Genomic DNA, 20,691 nt, shown 5'->3' with positions numbered 1-20,691 from the left:
AGGATGAATAGAGTACCTAGACTTGTGAGCCTCATCCAAAACAAGTTGTCGCAGTTCACCAAACTTCGGAACCCAAAGACGTCCTACAAAGTACCTAGTACCATCTGCTCGAATCTCGAATTTCTTAGCCATACCTCTTACGTTTTCTTTCACAAAATTCTCTTCCTTTAAGGCTTCTTGTTGTGCCTCAAGAATCTGCCTTGCGAGGTTTGATCTAACTGTCATATTCAAGGCCCTAACCCTGCGAGGTTCAGTCCTTTCTTTACGACTCAATGCATCAGCCACAACATTGGCCTTACCCGGGTGATACAAAAGGTCACAATCGTAATCATTCAACGTCTCAATCCATCTTCGTTGTCTCATGTTCAACTGTTTCTGATCGAGGATATGTTGAAGACTTTTGTGATCTGTGTACACAGTACTCTTGACCCCATACAAATAATGTCTCCAAATCTTAAGTGCAAAAACAACGGCCCCCAACTCTAAATCATGAGTTGTATAGTTCTGCTCGTGAATCTTCAACTGACGTGATGCGTACGCAATAACCTTCTTTCGTTGCATCAAAACGTAACCATAGCCTTGTCGTGATGCGTCACAATAAACAACAAAATCATCATTACCCTCCGGTAGAGACAATATCGGAGCGGTAGTCAGTTTCTTCTTCAAAATCTGAAAAGCATTCTCCTGTTCATCCTTCCACTCATACTTCTTCCCCTTATGCGTTAAAGCAGTCAGAGGTTTCGCTATACGAGAGAAATCCTGGATGAACCTTCGATAGTAACCTGCCAATCCTAAGAACTGACGAATTTGAGTAGGAGTTTTCGGGGTTTCCCACTTTTCAATCGCCTCAATTTTAGCAGGATCAACTTGTATTCCTTGTTTGCTAACAATGTGACCAAGGAACTGAACTTCTCTTAACCAAAAAGCACACTTAGAGAACTTAGCGTACAACTCTTCTTTCTTTAACAAATCAAGCACTAACCTCAAGTGTTCTTCGTGCTCTTCATCACTCTTAGAATAGATAAGGATGTCGTCGATGAAAACAATAACGAACCTGTCCAGATAGGGTCTACACACACGGTTCATGAGGTCCATGAACACAGCAGGTGCATTTGTCAATCCGAACGGCATAACAAGAAATTCAAAGTGACCGTAACGGGTGCGAAAAGCAGTTTTTGAAACATCAGATTCTTTAACACGCAACTGATGATAGCCAGAACGAAGATCAATTTTTGAATAAACAGAAGAACCCTGAAGCTGATCGAACAGATCATCAATTCTCGGAAGAGGATAACGATTTTTAACAGTGAGCTTATTCAGTTCACGATAATCAATGCATAAACGAAAAGAACCATCCTTCTTCTTAACAAACAGAACAGGAGCTCCCCAAGGGGACGAACTAGGACGAATAAAACCTTTGTCTATCAACTCACGGAGTTGACTTGACAATTCTTGAAGTTCAGAAGGCGCAAGACGATAAGGAGCACGTGCTACAGGAGCAGCACCGGGAACAAGATCAATTTGAAATTCTACCGCGCGTTGCGGCGGAAGGCCAGGTAAGTCATCGGGAAACACCTCGGGAAAATCCCTGACAATATGAACGTCATCAACGTTCTTTACTTCCTTACAAGGATCAACAACATGAGCAAGAATAGCATGACAGCCCTTACGGAGATGTTTACGAACTTTCATACAGCTAATAAGATTTAACTGTGTGCATTTCTTATCTCCAAAGACCATCAGTGGCTCTCCAATCACATCAGTAATACGAATAGCCTTATCATAACAGACGATCTCGGCACGGTTCGCGGACAACCAATCCATACCAATAACAATATCAAAACTACCAAGTTCAATCGGTATCAAATCTATCTCGAAATTCCTACCACCCAGATTAATGTTACACTTACAATGTACAGTCTTAGCAGTAAGTTCCTTACCATTAGCTACTTCAATAACATAAGTATTGTCTAAGAGAGCTAACGGCGTTTTGATTCTCGGACTTAATTTACTCGACACGAAACTTAAATCAGCCCCTGAATCAAATAGAACATAAACTGATAAATCGTTGACTGAGAACGTACCAGTAACAAGCTTAGGATCTTCCTCCGCATCCTTAGCATTAATGTTGAACGCTCGGCCGCGTGCAGTCTCTGCAGTCTTCTTGTTGGGACAAGCATCTCGGAAATGCCCCGGCTTCCCACACTCATAACAAACCCTCGGATTACCTCCATTATTCGATTTCCCATTACCGTTACCGTTACCACCTCTATTACCAACATTATTATTATTACCACCAGTCGCGGGAGTAGCAGACCCCGGCAAAAGCACTGTACAATCTTTAGCAATGTGCCCTTGCTTAGAGCACCTCTTACAAGTAACTGTGCAGTAACCATCATGAACTTTATAGCAACGAGGACACACACACTGATTTCTGTTGTTAGCACCTGAGGTATCCTGTTTCTTCTGCTGATTTTGGTTTTGATTGCGGTTGTTATCCCACTTTCGTTTCCCATTTTCAGCCTTCTTGACAACCTCCTCACTACTTTCAACAACTGTAGTCTTGCTTCTTCTCAACACCTTGTCATTAAGTTTGTGGGCCATAGACATAGCGGCCTCAATAGTCTGGGGTTCACTGGACTCAACCCCGTGTTCAATCTTCTCGGACAAACCATCAATGTAAGCCTCAATTTTGCGGTCCTCATCCGCATAAACCCTAGGACACAGCAAAGTTAACTCGAAAAACCTTCGTTCATAGGCATCTAACTCGGTGCCATGCATTTTCAAATTCTTGAGCTCAACCTCTAGCTTCTTAAGCTCACCCCGAGGTCTATAGCGGGTGATCAATCTTTCCTTAAAATCATTCCAGGCCAAACCATAAGCTACATCGCTTCCCAAACTACTAACCAGATTGTTCCACCATGTCAAGGCACTATCCTTGAGAGTGCAACTAGCGAAACTAACTTTGTCCTCTTCACGAACTCGACTGACCCTGAAAATAGATTCGATTTTCTCGAACCAACGAGTAAGCCCTATTGGTCCTTCCGTACCACTGAATTCTTGGGGTCGACCAGCCATAAAAGTTTTGTGGGAGCATCCCACGTTGTTGTTCGCATTGGCGTTAACATTAGCATTTGCTGCCATAGCAGCAACAATTCCTTCATTGATCAGGCGTTGCATACGCGCTTCAGTGGACTCTCTTGGAGGCATGATCTTCAAAATAGAATAACACATCCGTTAGTACCAAGAATAATACTAGTGTCATAAAGGAATAGATCAAAACACGAAAAGACTAACCATTAAGATATTAGTCAACTAACACTATGAGTAATAACATGACAGTTATGATTGTTATAGAAATAACCATCACATGCATACATATTTTATGATAACATCATACAACATACATAGCACCTAACATACATGAACATATATTACGCATAATATAACATGCCAAGAGCCACAACATCAGAAATAAAACATGATAATGATAATAGATGTCATAAAAATAACCATCCATACATAATGAAAAATATCCCATAACAAAATCTTAATAAAATCCTCGGCAAAACGCCGTACATAACCCAAAATGTATGTATAAAAAGGACATTAAGTCTGATGAAATAGATAATCAATATGAATAATCACATCACATTCGCTTAGAGCGGGTGTGATAAGCTGGTCCAGCATGAGTCTCAGCAGGATCCTCATACTTACGCAACTTCCCTTTCACAACATCCAACTCTTCCTTCAACACACGAACAGTGCTCTCGAGAGCCTCGAACTTAGCATTAACTTCTCGATCACGCTTGCGGTTCGCATCCTCAACCCTATGCTTGAAAGTGATAAAGTTACCCATGTCGGCACGAATCTCGTCCATAACTTCATTATGTGGCAAGGTGCGCAAACAATCACTAAGGGCGTTAATACGTGTCACCTCATTATAAGCCCGGTTCATATGAGTAATGGTAGAAAAATAGTAATGAACAGGATCATCGATCTCCGGTTGATTAGCACGACGTCTAGCAGGAGATGGTGGAGCAGGAGCAGCAACAGAGTTATCGCTCGAGGTCGACATCTGCAATCAGCAAAACCGCAAACCATATACCAAAAGATATGAAAGCTAATAATATAACTTATACGAAATGAAATGCATAATAATGCTATAGCAAAATGGTCGGGCTGTAGACTAGACTCTAATGCACCCTAATAACCACGGGTTGACCACATTAAGACCGCCTAGTTCCCTACAACCAGAGCTCTGATACCACATGTGACGACCCCGTCAAAACACTTAACGGATCCGTCAGTTGGTCCCATAGCTTGATCGGACTTAAATGAATTAAATAAACAAAGTTGCATTCTTTTATTTCAAAATGTTCCCCAAAAAGGAAACAAACCAAATTAAGTAGTTTGAAAACCAACCAACCATAATATGAAACCGAAAGTTGACACAAAACATTGCCAACAATCCCACAATTTAAATTATCCAAAATAGAATGCAAACTTAAGTTTCATAAATTGTTTCATAAAATCTGCCCAAATGCATGCAGACTCTTCTAACGACAGCGGAAGCATCAAATAACTCAAGTACCTGTGAAAACATGCAAGTAAACTGTCAACACAAAGGTTGAGTGAATTATAGGTTTAAATAAATAAGTAAACTTTAGACCACAAGATTTAAAAATGTTAGAAAACATTAAACATTATTCCATTATCAATGAGCCACCTGGTAACCACTTAACCCTTTATTTACCCTTGCCAAACACAATAAAAATATACACTTGGACAGTGTATCTACAACAAATTACGAAGTACTAAACATTCCGATTATAAATTGCTAGCGCGACTAGCTCGAAATGGGGTTGTCAAACCCGATAGATCTATCCGTAGGATTCGCGTTCACCGGTAGAAACCAATGATTACAGTTACCAGACTAGGGAATATTTTTGTCCAACTCACAATGAATAATTAAATTTAACTGTTACTTGTGTCTAAACGTAAATAAAAATCTGCATGTAATCACATCCCAAAAATATACTTTGAAAAGTATGTAAAAACGGGACTATAACTCACCTTAAATAGCAACTGAAGAAATCTCACAAACACGCGAACAGCAAGTAAAGTAATGTGATCAAGAAAGATCACAACGCCGACCTATAAATAAAGCAGGTCGAAATAAATAACTAACTTAGGCCAAGTCTTAGTATGATAGCTATTGTACATGTTGCAAGTAGGCATAGAACATTACTCAGCAAGCATCGGTTTGATTGGAACAGCATAAGGACACACACTTTCTATTTTTAGAAAGTTTCTATTTTTAGCAGGTTTCCATTTTTGGAAAGTTTTCTATTTTAGGAAAGTTTCTATTTTTGGAAAGTTTCTATTTTTGGAAAGTTTCTATTTTTGGAAAGTTTCTATTTTTGGAAAGTTTCCAAATTTAGAAAGTTCTATTTTTAGAAAGTTTTGAAGTTAGGAAAGTTTCCTTATTTAGAAAGTCAACAGAAGTCAACTGAAAGTCAAAGTCAACCGAAAGTCAACTCAAAAGTCAACCTTGGTCAAACATAGTCAACATTAATTTTAAAAGTGTAAGTTATAATAATAACATAGGTTATAATGTTATTTAAAGTCAAAAGTGTATAATAATGTCTTAACATAAGTTTAATTAAATAAAATGAATTATTAAAGTTAATATAAGTTGAAATGTTATAATTAGTATAACATAAGTATTTAATTAATTAATTAAATATCAATCATAATATAAATATTATTAATTTATAATAAATTTTAAATCATATCATAAGTATTATTAATTAATAATGAATTATTAATCATATCATAAGTTTCTAATTAAAATTATTAAATCATAAGTATTTAATAATTAAGTCATAATTAAATAATAATTAAGTCTTATAATAATTAAATAATTATTTAATATTTATTATAAGTCTTTTAATAATTTCTCAAAAACAAATTTAATACTTATCATAAGTATTTTCCTTTAATAATAAAAGTATTATTAATCATAAGTCTAATTAAAATGTTAATGAGATTATAATTAATAATTAAATGATATAATAAATATTTATATCATAAGTTTTAAATAATAATAATTACTTCTTTTATCTTAAGTAATTAATTAATAATGAATTCCATAAATTTTATCATAAGTTTAATCATTAACCATAAGTTTTAAGTTTAAAAGTTCGCCGGGTCGTATCTTGAGCCCCGGGCGTCGGTTTCGGGCAAGCCACATATGTAACTTCACCTACTCAAACCACCCGACACATTTATGAACTCAAGAACACTCCAAGAACAGTCCCTAGGTCGTGGATATCAGCCATGACATCAATTGGGAAAATCATCTTACTCAAAACAGTAATTCGGGCAAAACGGGTGAACCGTGGCTCGGATTTAGGTGACCCGAACATGAATATTCGTCTCACCATCAGTCCTAACCAAATGAGGCACCCTAAAGACACCAAGGATGGTCACAAAGTCGGACCCAACCTTGTTCATGCCAAGAACACCTTTCAATCTTTAACAAAAACCAAATTAAGCATATCTAGGGCTCCGGGAATCGAAACGACATGAATCCGGAGTCTAAAATTAATGTCTTGATGAGAGGAACTCATTTATGTACTTTATTTTAACATTCATAACAGTTACAAAGTCAGAAAACACGAATCAAACTGCTGTCCAAAATTTACAAACCGAAATCATACGCAAACGAGTAACTCTACGCATTCAAACAACATTACAACAACTTATACATATCATACTAATCATATAACATATAAAATCAGTAATATATATGAAAAATCAAAAAGCTAGGGTTAGGGTTTATACCCTAATCGAGAATCAAAGTATATGATCGCGTAGAGAACGAAGAGGAGAACACGTTTATGTAGATGATCTCTTGATCCAAGCTAGCTTTTTGATGAAGATGGTGGTTTATGGTGGTGATGGTGACGGCACAAAGAGGGAGGAGAGGAGAGGGTGAGAGCAAAAATTGGATTTTAGGTTTAGGCTTCTAATTTGTGAAATAAAAATAAAATAGGAAAAATGGAAAAGCAAGGGAGTGCTCCCCCTCCCTAATTCGGCCGAATGGGGGGTTGTGGGGTGGGCCCCATGGCCCAAATTTGTTAAATGAAGAATTCCTTGTGGCCCGAAATCCCGAACGAAGCCCGAAACGCGAAAACACGCTTACGCGATTAAAAATCCGGAAAGATAACGAACGCGCGACGAAAAATAAATATAAATACACCTACTAATAATATGACCTTAAAATATCATATTTAAAATATTTAGGATTTAAAAATCCAGAAAACTCGACCGTTGGTTTAAAAACCGAAAAGATTCGCCGGATGGAAATCCGCGGAACGTAGAAACGTATAATTTAAAATATGAATACATATATCCACATAACACATAATAATTATTATATATATATTATTACAAAAAAAAAATAATAATATAGGTCATGGAAATGACGTGGCACACTAACAGTTAACGGTCGTTAAATAGTTAACGAAAGAAAATAACGGAAAAAGTAGGGTCGTGACAGGACACAACCCCACACTAGCTCAAAAACACATGAACAATTCAAGAACTACCACACCTTCAAGCAAAAATCCTCTTTCTCACTTACAAAATTCGGATTTTTAAACCTACAAACCCTAGGTTCATGTTAAACTTTCCAAAAACACAAATTAATCATGAAATCAAAGCATACAATGATAATCTAACAAAACCCATGACTAATTATATCACATAACCCAAATTAAAGCAACCCCACACTAATTCATCATAATACACAAAAATTAAACAAACAATTACACATAATAAGATGAAATTAGTTAGAAAGAAACAAATTCGGACCTTGGTGGGAGCCATTCTTGAAAGATTGAAGTTAATTGAAACAAGAAATCAAAGTTTTGAGATTTAGGGTTTTGAAAATCAAAGTGTTTGTAAGTGTTAAAGGGATGTTATGAATGAAGAGAATAAAAAGAATTGGGGTAAATACAGCTACCAACCCGTTTCTAATTGTGTGGATGTAAAAATTCGGGTTTAATTTTAATTTTAAAAGAAAACAGCTGGCCGACAGGAAATGGCGCGGCGCGCAGGGTATCCGCGCGGCGCTCCAAAGGGTCGCGCGGCGCTCCGATTAACTGAAAAATCATGTCGAGCTTTTTTCAATATCTGGTACATCAGGGGCCTCAAAATGGCGCGGCGCGCCATGATCTGGAGCGGCGCTCCATGTGCTGGTACACCAGAATTTTGTATTTTTAAACCTTTAAATCCCATTTTCTCAACCTAAAACCACCAAACTAACCCCAACAAAAATCCAAGCATGATTATATTGCACATAATGTCAAAAAAACACAAAAATATATAAACTCTACAACAATGGTTTTAACCATGATTATTACGCGTCGTTAGAGGTAAAGATGAGTTTAATCTCATCGTCCACCTCTTGCGGTCCATCGACATAGTGTTTTAACCGATGACCGTTAACCTTGAACTCTTCCCCTTTCAAATTTACCAAATCAACCGCCCCATGAGAATAAACCTTTCGAACAACAAAAGGTCCCGACCATTTAGATTTTAACTTCCCGGGAAACAAACGAAACCTCGAATTGAAAAGAAGCACACGATCCCCTTCCTTAAATTCTTTAGGATCCTTCAAGCGACTATCGTGCCACTTCTTCGTTCTTTCCTTACTAATCAATGAGTTCTCATACGCATCGAGCCTTAGCTCTTCTAACTCATTCAATTGACTCAACCGAAGGCGACCCGCCTCCTTAAGATCAAGATTGCTCGTTTTTAGAGCCCAATAAGCTTTGTGTTCAATCTCCACCGGGAGATGACACGCTTTGCCATAAAGTAACCGAAAAGGAGTGGTTCCGGTTGGCGTTTTGTACGCCGTTCTAAATGCCCATAAGGCATCATCTAGCTTAAACGACCACTCCTTAGGATTAGAACCAATATTTTTCTCAAGAATCCTCTTTAAAGCTCGGTTGGTGTTTTCGACTTGCCCATTCGTTTGAGGATGGTAGGATGTCGAAACTTTATGGGTTACCCCATACCGTTTCGACACCTTTTCGAGTTGGGCATTACAAAAGTGAGTTCCCCGATCACTAATTAAAGCTTTCGGGGAACCAAACCGAGAAAAGAGTTGCTTTAGGAACGAAACTACGACCCGTGCATCATTAGTGGGCAAAGCTTGTGCTTCAACCCATTTTGAAACATAATCGATAGCAACAAGAATGTAGAGCTTATTATTCGACTTCGGGAACGGGCCCATGAAATCAATCCCCCAAATATCAAAAACCTCACAAACTTGAATGACATTTTGAGGCATCTCGTCTCGTTGGTTGATTTGGCCCGCCCGTTAACAAGCATCGCACGATTTACAAATCCGGTGGGCATCCTTGAAGATAGTAGGCCAATAAAACCCGGCCTCAAAGACTTTCCGACCCGTAACTTGGGGACCATAATGCCCACCTGTCGGACCATGATGACATTTGACAAGAATGCGTTCGCATTCTTCTCCGGAAATACACCGGCGGATCATTCCATCGGAACACCGCCTAAAAAGATAAGGGTCCTCCCAAAAATAATACTTAAGGTCACTAAAGAACTTCTTACGTTTATGATGTGACCAACCCTTCTCTAAGAATCTACCAACTAGATAATTCGCAAAATCAACGAACCAAGGGTCTTCACACTCCTCCACCTTCATGAGATATTCATCGGGAAAATCATCATGAATAGAAGTCTCATCGAGAACCTCACGGGAGGGGTTCTCAAGACGTGAAAGGTGATCGGCCGCTAAATTCTCGGCACCCTTTTTATCCCGGATTTCTACATCGAATTCTTGCAAAAGCAATACCCAACGTATCAATCTCGGTTTAGCATCGGGTTTAGAGAGCAAATGCTTAAGGGCCGAGTGGTCCGTATACACAACCGTCTTTGCTAGTATGAGATACGCACGAAATTTGTCAAAAGAGAAAACAATTGCTAGGAGTTCCTTTTCGGTGGTGGTATAATTTAGTTGTGCTCCTTGCAATGTCTTACTAGCATAGTAAATGGGCTGGAAATGTTTACCAACACGTTGCCCCAAGACGGATCCGATTGCAAAGTCACTAGCATCACACATAAGTTCGAATGGCATAGACCAATCCGGACTAATAAGGATAGGTGAATTAGTGAGCTTTGCTTTAAGAAGATTGAAAGCTTTGTGACACTCCTTCGAGAAAATAAACGGAGCGTCCTTTTCAAGAAGTTTATTTAAGGGCGTGGCAATTTTGGAAAAATCCTTGATAAACCGCCTGTAAACCGGCGTGCCCAAGAAAACTTCGAACACCTTTAACATCGGTAGGGGCTTTAAGCCCAGCGATAACATTGATTTTCACCTTATCTACCTCAATTCCAACTTTAGAAATCTTGTGCCCGAGAACGATGCCCTCACGAACCATAAAGTGGCATTTCTCCCAGTTGAGCACAAGACTGGCTTTTTCGCACCGAATCAACATACGCTCAAGATTAAGAAGACATGACTCGAAGGTGTCTCCGTAGACTGAAAAGTCGTCCATAAACACCTCCATGCAGTCTTCGATCATATCATGGAAAATCGCCACCATACACCTTTGAAAGGTAGCAGGGGCGTTACATAAACCGAACGGCATACGCCGATAAGAGAATGTTCCATACGGGCACGTGAACATGGTTTTCTCTTGGTCTTCGGGTGCAATAGGGATTTGGAAATATCCCGAAAAACCATCAAGAAAACAATAGAAACTTTTTCCCGCCAACCTCTCCAACATTTGATCGATGAAGGGTAGGGGAAAATGGTCCTTTCGGGTGGCATCATTTAATTTTCGATAGTCAATGCACACCCGCCATCCCGTGACAGTCCTGGTAGAAATTAATTCATTCTTTTCGTTTGTGATCACGGTCATGCCACCCTTTTTGGGCACACATTGAACCGGACTCACCCAAGGACTGTCGGAGATAGGATAAATAAGACCTGCATCAAGGAGTTTAACAATCTCCTTTTTAACCACTTCCTGCATATGTGGGTTTAGTCGCCTTTGTCGTTGCACACACGGTTTGAAGTTATCTTCCATTAGGATTTTGTGTGTACAATAAGAGGGACTAATACCCTTAATATCCTGAATTTTCCATGCAATAGCCGGTTTGTGGGCTTTTAACATGGAGACAAGTTTAAACTTTTGACTTACAGAAAGATCGGAAGCAATAATCACCGGGAGTTTAGACTCCTCCCCAAGAAAAGCATACTCCAAATTATCTGGGAGTGGTTTCAACTCTAATTCAGGAGCCTCTTCAATTGAAGTTTTGCTCCTGTATGCATTTGCTTTCTCCAACTTCTCATGCTCTTCTTCGGTTGGCTCATAACCTTCAGCCATTAGGGTGGTCATCAAATCCACCTCATCTAACACGTCCCCTTCATCACTTGCTATCTCACATTCCCCTGTTCCCTGCAATTCTGGAAACTCCTGCAAAAACTCAACATGTGTGTCCACGGTTTGCAAAAAAAAAAACAAGTGTCATCTAGGTAACCGGGGTATTTTAATGCCTTATCAATAGCAAAAGACACCTTTTGGTCACCTATTCTAAGGGTCAACTGTTGGCCATAAACATCAATTAGACATCTAGCGGTATTCAAAAATGGCCTTCCCAAAATAAGTGGAATCCTTTCATCCACTTCCATGTCTAGAACTACAAAGTCGGCGGGGAAAACTAATGTCCCGGTCTTAACTAGCATGTTCTCTATAATCCCACGAGGGTATTTAATAGAGCGGTCCGCTAGTTGTATGGCCATACGAGTGGGTCTAAGTTCCCCAGGTGCTAGTTTAAGGTAAATAGAGTAGGGCATTAAATTAATACTAGCACCCAAATCCGCCAATGCCCGCATACAAGCAAGATCCCCCAATAAACAAGGAATAGTAAAACAACCCGGATCTTCCAACTTCTCGGGAAGTTGGTTTGTCACCACCGCTGTACATGCTTCATTTAACGTCACGGATGAAACACTTTCCATCTTCTTTCGGTTGGTAAGCAAATCCTTCATGAACCGAGCATACTTGGGCATCCCCGCAATAACATCAATGAAAGGTAAGTTGACATTCACTTTCTTGATCAACTCCATGAACTTTGATTTTTCCGCCTTTAGCTTCTCTAACCTCTGTTTTCTCGGGTATGGGAGCGGTGGTTGATACTCCTTAGCTACCGGTTTAGCAGCAACCTTTACCGGTATATTTTCAACTTCCTCAATCACCTGTTCCGGCTCCTTATCCCCCTCCGGTTCACTATCAACTACCGGCTCACTATCTTTAACCAATGGAACTCGCAAATCATGCTCAGCAGGCTTCTTTGGTGGATCATATGCTATACCACTTCGGGTGGTGATAGCATTAACGTGCCCATTTTTCGGGTTAGCATCCGTGTTACTTGGTAACTCCCCCGGTTTTCTCTCATTTCTCTGATTAGCAAGTTGACCAATCTGTTGTTCCAAATTATGAATCGCGGCTTGTTGATTCCGGAACATCTGATCATTCTTCTCATTATTCTGAGTGACAGTAGTAACAAGCTGAGTTTGAGATATCACAAGCTTTTCGATCATAGCTTCAAGATTCGACTTTTTCTCTTCGGCTTGGGGCTTTTGAAAATACCCAGGAGCTTGTTGCTGAAATCCTCCACCCGGCGAATTCTGATAATTACTGTTACTACCTCCCTGACGACCTTGAGGGTTGTAGGGATTATTAAAATTGCGGTTAAACTGAGCGCGCCCTTGAAACTGGTTATTATTTTGCTGACTGATGTACGCTATCTCTTCCTTTTGACCTATCGTTAACCCCGCATCACAATCTTTAGCTAAATGTAAACCCCCACAATACTCACAACCAACCTTCATACCATGAATATCCTTATTCAACTTCTCTAAATTTCTACCAAAAGAATCCAACTTAGCACTGATAGACCCAAAATCATCATACGCACCAGTGGTCTCAGTTCTCTTAACTGAAGCTGAATGGGATGACTCATGATCTTGATGCCATTCGTGAGAGTAAGCAGCTTGCTTTTCAATTATCTCTAACGCCTCTTCTTCGGTCTTATCCATTAACGTACCACCTGCTGCTTGATCAATACTCTGACGAGTTGGAATGTCACAACCTTTGTAGAAAATCTGAACCTTTTGTAAATCATTCAACCCGTGTTGCGGACACGAGCGTAACAAAGTAGCAAAACGGTCCCAAGCATCAAATAATGTCTCACTGCTCTTTTGTCTAAATTGTGAAATTTCTGCTTGAAGTCTAGCAGCTCGAGATGCAGGGAAGAACTTCGACAAAAACTTATCCTCCAAAGTCTCCCAAGAGGTAATCGTACCCTCTGGTTGCTTATCTAACCATCTCTTAGCTTCTCCCTTAAGAGTCCAAGGGAAAAGCCTTGTCTTGATTGAAGTATCGGCAACCTCATGTAACTTAAACAAATTGCAAACATCATTAAAATTACGAAGATGCTCGTTAGCATCCTCAGTATCCTTGCCATAAAATCGGCAATCAGAAGAAATCAAATTCAGGATCGGCCCTGTAATTTGAAAAGGCTGAGTGATGTTTGGTTGAGTAATCGAATTGCCTTGGCCCCCTCGTGTGGCCTTCAACTTTTGTGCCATAGTCTGAGGATGAGGTGGTTGTTCTTGGTCAGCCATATCTTCAGTCTCGAAAAGATCTAAGGAAATGTAAGATTCTTCTTCTTCTCTGATTTCAGGTGGTGTATCGGGCACCACAGTTTCAGAACTACTTCCCAAATTAATTATATTAGCACTTGAAGAACAAGATGAATCCACTGTAGACTGTCGTTCGTGACTTAACGCTCTGAATAACTCTCTTTCGGGTTCTGCAAATGGTTGAAAAATCGGAGAATTAGAAGAACGCGTATGTGGCATGCACTACCTGTTACCTGCGAAGTCACCACTAACAACCGATTAAACGCACCAATTCAACTTGAGAATAACGAAAAGAAAAAAAAATAATCTATAACTAAACTAAACTAAGACAATTAGATAACAATCTTAATCTTCGACACAACTGTCCCCGGCAGCGGCGCCAAAAAATTGATGTGTGAAATCGCGTCTATTATTTATAATGGGAAAAACCGGTTTAAAGATTTACTACACACTAATGGGCAGTGTACCCGATCGTGCAATAGTATAAAGTTGGTAAATCCAAGATCGTTCCAAGGACAGTTTAGACGTGAAAATTAAGATTGTAACTAATGAATTAAACTAAGTTAAATCTAGAAAATTGAATTACGAGATAATTTGTTTGGTTGGCTATTTAACGATTAGCCAAAATCAAAGATAGCATTAATTAATAACAAGATGAACAATATTTTTGGTGTTTTCAGTTTTAAGCTTTAAAGCAAACAAACGAGTAAAATAAGATAGTTGTAAACAATAAAAAAAAACGAATGCTTGTCTAGACCTTTTTCACCTAGTATTGGATGCATTTAGATTAAGCCCCAGTTATTATCTAACTTATGTGAATTATCTAGTCGGTTCACCTGGAATTCCCCAGCGCAAACACTTCAATTAAGATTACACGACACGGAATTCCCCGTAGCCTAAGACCTCCTAATTGTGACTAAACAGTTCAACTGAGATGAAGACTCAAATCACAATCACACCAACTCTCGTTGCGCATAATTCACCCCTATTTCGTCTAGCCTTTTGAATTCAATTTACTCTCGTCTCCGAGTAAGCAAACAATCAATTAAGACAAACCAATTGTAAATTAATGCACTAAATTAATGAACTCTCGTCCTATCAAACAAGTACACAATCAATTGAATCGAAGAGTCTAGCTTCAATAAGAATGGTTCTTTAATCCAAACATCAAATCATCATAAATTAATCAAACAACTGATAAGTAGCATCCAATACATAGGTTATTAAATCTAGACAAACATTAAAGAACTTAGCCAATAATCATGGCAACAATAAAAATCACAAATAAAGTAATAGAGAAATTCATTGTTTATGACAAGAGATTAACCTAATCAATGATTGAATCCTGAAAGATAAACGAATCGAGACTTGTTTCCGGAATGATTGATACCTTAGAATGACCTTGGAAATCGCCAAAAATCACCTAAGTTCGTCAAAAAGCTGCTGGAATTCGTCTGGATACGATAATGATCAATTAGGGTAATTTTCGGGCTTTAAATAGGTGAAATTCTGAACCCGGTTAAGACACTGCGCGGCGCGCCCTTACTCGCGCGGCGCGCCATATACTCGCGCGGCGCGCCAAATAACTGATGAGTCGAAATCTGCCTTTTAAAAATGCTCGAACTGTATTTTATGCGTAATGGCGCGGCGCGCCACCTTTTGGAGCGGCGCTCCATATCACTTTTGCTGAAATGAACTGAAAAACTTAATACAAACACCAAAACTCGAATCGGACCAAACCCTTTCACTCGTTTACATCGAAAATCACCCAAAACCATCAAATAACTTCAAAATTAACCTCCTTGGTCTTGGAACTCAAACTTTTCACAACTTTCACCGAAATAATTCCAAATCGTATCCAAAAGGACCAAAATGTACCCGATATCGCTAAGGAAAATGCGTATAAAATATGCGATATCATTGTTAATGATATGAGAAGTGTTGGTTTGATGACACGATTTGTTTGTGGTATGAGAACGTGGTGTGAAAGGCGATGTATGTAATGGAAACATGATAGATCTAGATGATGCAATGAAAGAATCAGATGGAAAATTTCCGAAAAATGATCCGAAAATAGCCGTTAGTTCAGATGAAGGAGAGAGCATTGTAGAGAGCGTATTTCTTATTTTTGTTTAACATTTTTCCCCAGTTGAATTGACTTATGAGATAAACTCATAGTTCATTAAAAATGATAAATCATATAATTGTCCTTCATATAATTGTTTATCATATCATATACTTTATTGACTTTTTTAATCAGTTTACATTTATAAACTTCTAGTCCAAACTACTTTGACAAACAATTATAAAAATAATAAGCTCGAACTTACAACTTAAAAAATAAGTTTAAGATAGTTTTCCCAAACACTAATATATAAAACATGGATGGAATAAGGCAACATTGATGTTGCCATTTTTATATCTTGAACCATTTTATACTGATGATGCCTTTTTTATCATCTACTAATATATACAAATGGATGGAATAAGGCAACATTGATGGTGGCATTTTTATATCTTGAACCATTTTTATACTGATGATGCCTTTTTTTATCATCTGACTTGGTTCAAACTTCAGACAAGAACGACATCATCAGCAGTTAAGGTATAAAAATGGGTACAAGGTAAAATTGAAAATTTCGCCCATGCTTGAAAAACTAGCTAGGTATATTTGTTACTTAGACGAATATGAAAGATTGAAATCCGAGTAGCTACATAATATTAGATGTAAATGTACAACTATTATTGTCACTGTGTTTACAAGAAAAGTATTCGTTTGAATACTTGAAACTTTTGAAGTGTTTTGAATCAACTTAAGTAAACCATAAACCAACTCATTGAAGTACAGAACAGTCCACAAAATGTAAAAAAAAAAACAAGGCAATCTTAAATGGAAATGCAAACATTCGGTTTAATTAAAAGAGTTTGAGAACTCTACAAATTCTTAAGTGATCATATTGCCTAATTATTTTGTAGTGTTCCAAAGGAAAAAGCAATGCCTCCATAATGTTCGTTCTAGTTAGTAACTGTACCAGATTTTGGTGATCTCACATTCCCATTCCTCCATCAACGTTAATTACCTACAAGACACATAATCAACTGAATGATCAAATGATTACTTTGACATATATTATAGATGTAAACCGATGAGGTCTTTCCTATTCAAAGCGAGTATTATTATACAGATGTACACAGCCTAACCAGGTCATGTTGTGAACGTTTTCGACCTTTGCCTTAACCACCCCAGATGTGCAACTAGTGAGGTTAGGTTTGAACATGAAAACTCTTGTATGGGTATCACGTGTTTTTTCAATAGGTAATAATTATGATAAGTTTTATGGTAATATTGATTGTAGTTTTAGATTGTCCATTTCCTAATATGGTGATATCTTGTCATCTTGTTGAAACAAGACAATTTTTATTGTTCAATATTTTAATCACATTAACAAAACAAAAGTAAACATAGAATAAAAGAGTTTGGCAATGTAGGAACCTGTCCAGTCATGTAATTCGATGCGGGATTTAGCGCCAAGAATTCAACCACCCCAGCAACTTCTTCTGGTTTACCAAACCTTCCTATAATTCAGTAAAAGAACCAATTTTATTTGCTTCTCTGTTCTAATAATAACATCCTAAATAAATAGATACCAGTTCTACCAATGTGTGAAATGGGCTTAAAGTGACCCGAAGTCATATGATAAGTCCCCCAAAAATTAAAAACTGCAATTTTTTTTTTTTTTTGGGATAAAACAGATTTTATTGCATTTAACTTAGGAATGGATGTCTTATAAATTAGCTCACCCAAGGGGATTGTCCCCAAGACCCTTTTCTCAATTTCTTCTCCAAGTACAGCAGTCATATCAGATGCAATAAACCCAGGTGCAACCGCATTAACCTGTAAAAAAAATCTACTTATTATAGAATATACTTATGGAATATTTATTATCTAAACGCGAGATTAAGATAGAGCTAACTCACAGTTATGCCTCTGGTTGAGTATTCCTTTGCAACAGTTTTAGTTAAAGATATGACTCCACCTTTTGCAGCAGCATAATTAGCTTGCCCAATATTGCCAATAACACCAACAAGAGATGCAATGTTGACGATTTTTCCCTAAAGGAATTAGTATTTGTTATAAACGATAAGCTAGAAAATGTAAACAACAACGTACTAGAAGACACCTGGATCAAATTACCTTTTTCTTCTTCGACATAATTTTGGTAGCTGCCTGAAAAAAAGAGGAAAATTAATATAAGCCACAACCGAATATAGTAGGCTACAAATGTTAGAAAATGATGATGAAACAAACCTGTGTGCATAGGAATACACCGGTGAGATTTAAATTAATAACGTCCTGCCATTGAGATAGCTTCATCCTCATCAACAAAGAATCCCTCGTTATCCCTGCATCATCATTTATATAGAGTAGATCAAATTAAAAGATAAACATGGCTTGGTAGGGGACGATACGATAGAAGAAAAGATATAAGAATGAAATTGAGGGTATATTTTCTCATTTCTTAAAGTTCTGTTAAATGATAGTGCCGTACTAACTCTGCCCTCATAGTACAAATTATAACTTAAAAACAATGTTACATATCAATCAGCCATGTGATGGAGAACAAGAATAAAAGTATTCATGACTTGGTGAAATATAAAATATTGTAAAGCTAAAGGACATTGTTCCAGTATAAAAACAGAGTATACAATAAATATAACTACATAACTATAACTGTCAATTTTAATAATTCCTTTGCCTATGTTTGTTCGAGTTACCCAGAAGGGCAAGTATATTTACTTTGGTGTACCCGGCCTAACCGGGTTAATCCGTGACTAGGCTACCACAAGATTTGAACCTGAGACCTCTTGCAAGGATCTCAGGCCCCAACTAATGGGCTCTTATATATCGTCATTTATTGTTAGGATAAATTTGTTAAACTGTTATATAAAGCAGATTTGATCATATGTGAGGTAAGACTGTGGATTACCAACCTGCATTGTTAACCATCACATCAACCGTTCCCCATGTGTCAAGTGCCTGTAATGATTACACAGTTATAGTAACTCCATATAATTCTGAAACAAATAATCAAATATATGACAAAACCTTTGCTCACAGTTTTCATCATAGATGCAACGTCTTCTTCTTTTGAAACATCTCCCCCAAATGCAATTGCTTGGCCACCCATAGCCTCAACCTGGAAAAAAAAAAAAAAAATTATTACTTATGCAATTACAGTATGTCAGAAAATAACAAGAATAATCAAGTCTTCAAAATTAAAACATCTTTTATCCTCGTGACTGATGTGAAGAAGATACACAGTTCTAACCACATAAATTTAAGAATTTGTCTAACCTGTTTACAAACTTCTTCAGCCTCTTTAGATGACCTTGCATAATTAACCAACACCTGCAAAATAACGCATAAATTCAATCGCCCACTCATGATATTAATCGTTTAATAATAATTTACAGTGTCAATGTATCAAAAGCTTCTTGTTGATAACATCCAATATCTTTAAAAAATGTTACTGATAAAAAAAGGAATGTATGAAATGAACTGCATATGGCCAAAAGAAACATTTTAGACGCTAATGTGGTTGATGAAATTTGATAGTCAATGTGCAAAGTCTTTCGAAAGACCTTACAACCAGCTTTTCCCATAGTCAATGCAATTGCCTTGCCAATGCCTCGGGAGGCTCCGGTCACGATAACAACAGGTGGTTCCACCTTCGGCGTTGCTTCCACACTTGTGTGTTCAATAGTAGCCATGCCTGCTTTTACACCTGCAAATCCCATACATTGTACTTTCAGCAACTAATCACAACTGCACAAATGATCCAACTCGATTGACTGTGTAAGTAAATTCAGGTATCATTTTCATAGTCATAACAATTACAACGTACGAATTCGCATTCTATATGCTCCACGCATCTATACGATCATGACTATAATTACTTGTTTCCAGTTTTACTACAAACCTGAAACCGCTAACGGTATTTGAAAAAGTATTTGTAACCAAATCATTCAATTTCAAACACCTTACAATCTACCTCAAACCACAGTTTACAGATAGGTTATGTAATCATACGTCAGCAATTTTGATCTCAGTTCTCTGATCAAGTTCATCAGCAGCATTTATGTAACCATAATCCTCAGTATAATCCTAAACCTAAACCTAATCAAACTATAATCCAATTCAACCTAATTCATCACACAAATAAATAACTCAATCACAAAATAATACGAAAAACTCGCTACGCAAATTTATCAACAGAATCATTGATAATCATGCATGATCAATTGATTATTTTTTAAATGATATATATATATTATATATATATATATATATATATATATATATATATATATATATATATATATATATATATATATATATATATATATATACATACCAGATGATGAGAAGGAGAGTTTAGATTGCCATTGCGAGTACTCGGAGGTCCGATTGAAGTGAAGTGAACACAGTTTCCGATCAACGGCGGTGAGTCCACCGGACTTGTTTAAGATTCCGGTGGAATTGAAAGCGACGGTGGCGGAACCAGCGAAAGAAGCACAGGCCATGAGTGATTGAATTCGTCGGAGAAAATAGCGAGCGAAAGAAGCAATTGTGGAGGACAAAAGTTTGGTAAGTTTATATATGAAGGCATTGGTTTATGGACTTTGAAATCTCCGGAAATGGCGATATTAACGAAGCTTATTTTCTAAAAAGTACAGTGTGACCACATTTTCCTCTTCAATGGAGTAATTTTCATACCAATATTAGGTTTGTAATAATAATTCACACAGTACGAATGTAGATGGCCAATTAGATACTCAGAGTGTAGTGTAAATTTTGTTACTGTAATTCATTACTTTTTTTACATTACATCAAAATGACTGAAAATTTTGATTATTTAATAATATAATATATGCCC

The 20,691-nt window shown here is 37.6% G+C and overlaps 1 protein-coding gene across 1 annotated transcript; it reads right to left on the bottom strand.

Annotated features, from left to right (window-relative positions):
• Positions 1-16,619: 16,619 nt before the first annotated feature.
• Positions 16,620-20,491, bottom strand: LOC139857561 (3-oxoacyl-[acyl-carrier-protein] reductase 4-like). The gene is made up of 11 exons (XM_071846376.1): positions 20,170-20,491; positions 19,397-19,539; positions 19,110-19,163; positions 18,871-18,951; positions 18,746-18,791; positions 18,063-18,157; positions 17,949-17,981; positions 17,732-17,866; positions 17,555-17,648; positions 17,247-17,329; positions 16,620-16,833 (listed from the first exon to the last, which is right to left on the bottom strand). The coding sequence occupies exons 1-11, from the start codon at positions 20,336-20,338 to the stop codon at positions 16,801-16,803; spliced, it is 966 nt and encodes a 321-aa protein (XP_071702477.1). The 5' UTR covers positions 20,339-20,491; the 3' UTR covers positions 16,620-16,800.
• Positions 20,492-20,691: the final 200 nt, after the last annotated feature.

This window comes from Rutidosis leptorrhynchoides, chromosome 7 (genome assembly GCF_046630445.1).
Source record: "Rutidosis leptorrhynchoides isolate AG116_Rl617_1_P2 chromosome 7, CSIRO_AGI_Rlap_v1, whole genome shotgun sequence".
Classification (NCBI taxonomy): domain Eukaryota; kingdom Viridiplantae; phylum Streptophyta; class Magnoliopsida; order Asterales; family Asteraceae; genus Rutidosis; species Rutidosis leptorrhynchoides.
The sequence above is the reverse complement of the archived record's forward strand: the minus strand, read 5'-3'. Positions and strand labels throughout refer to the sequence as shown.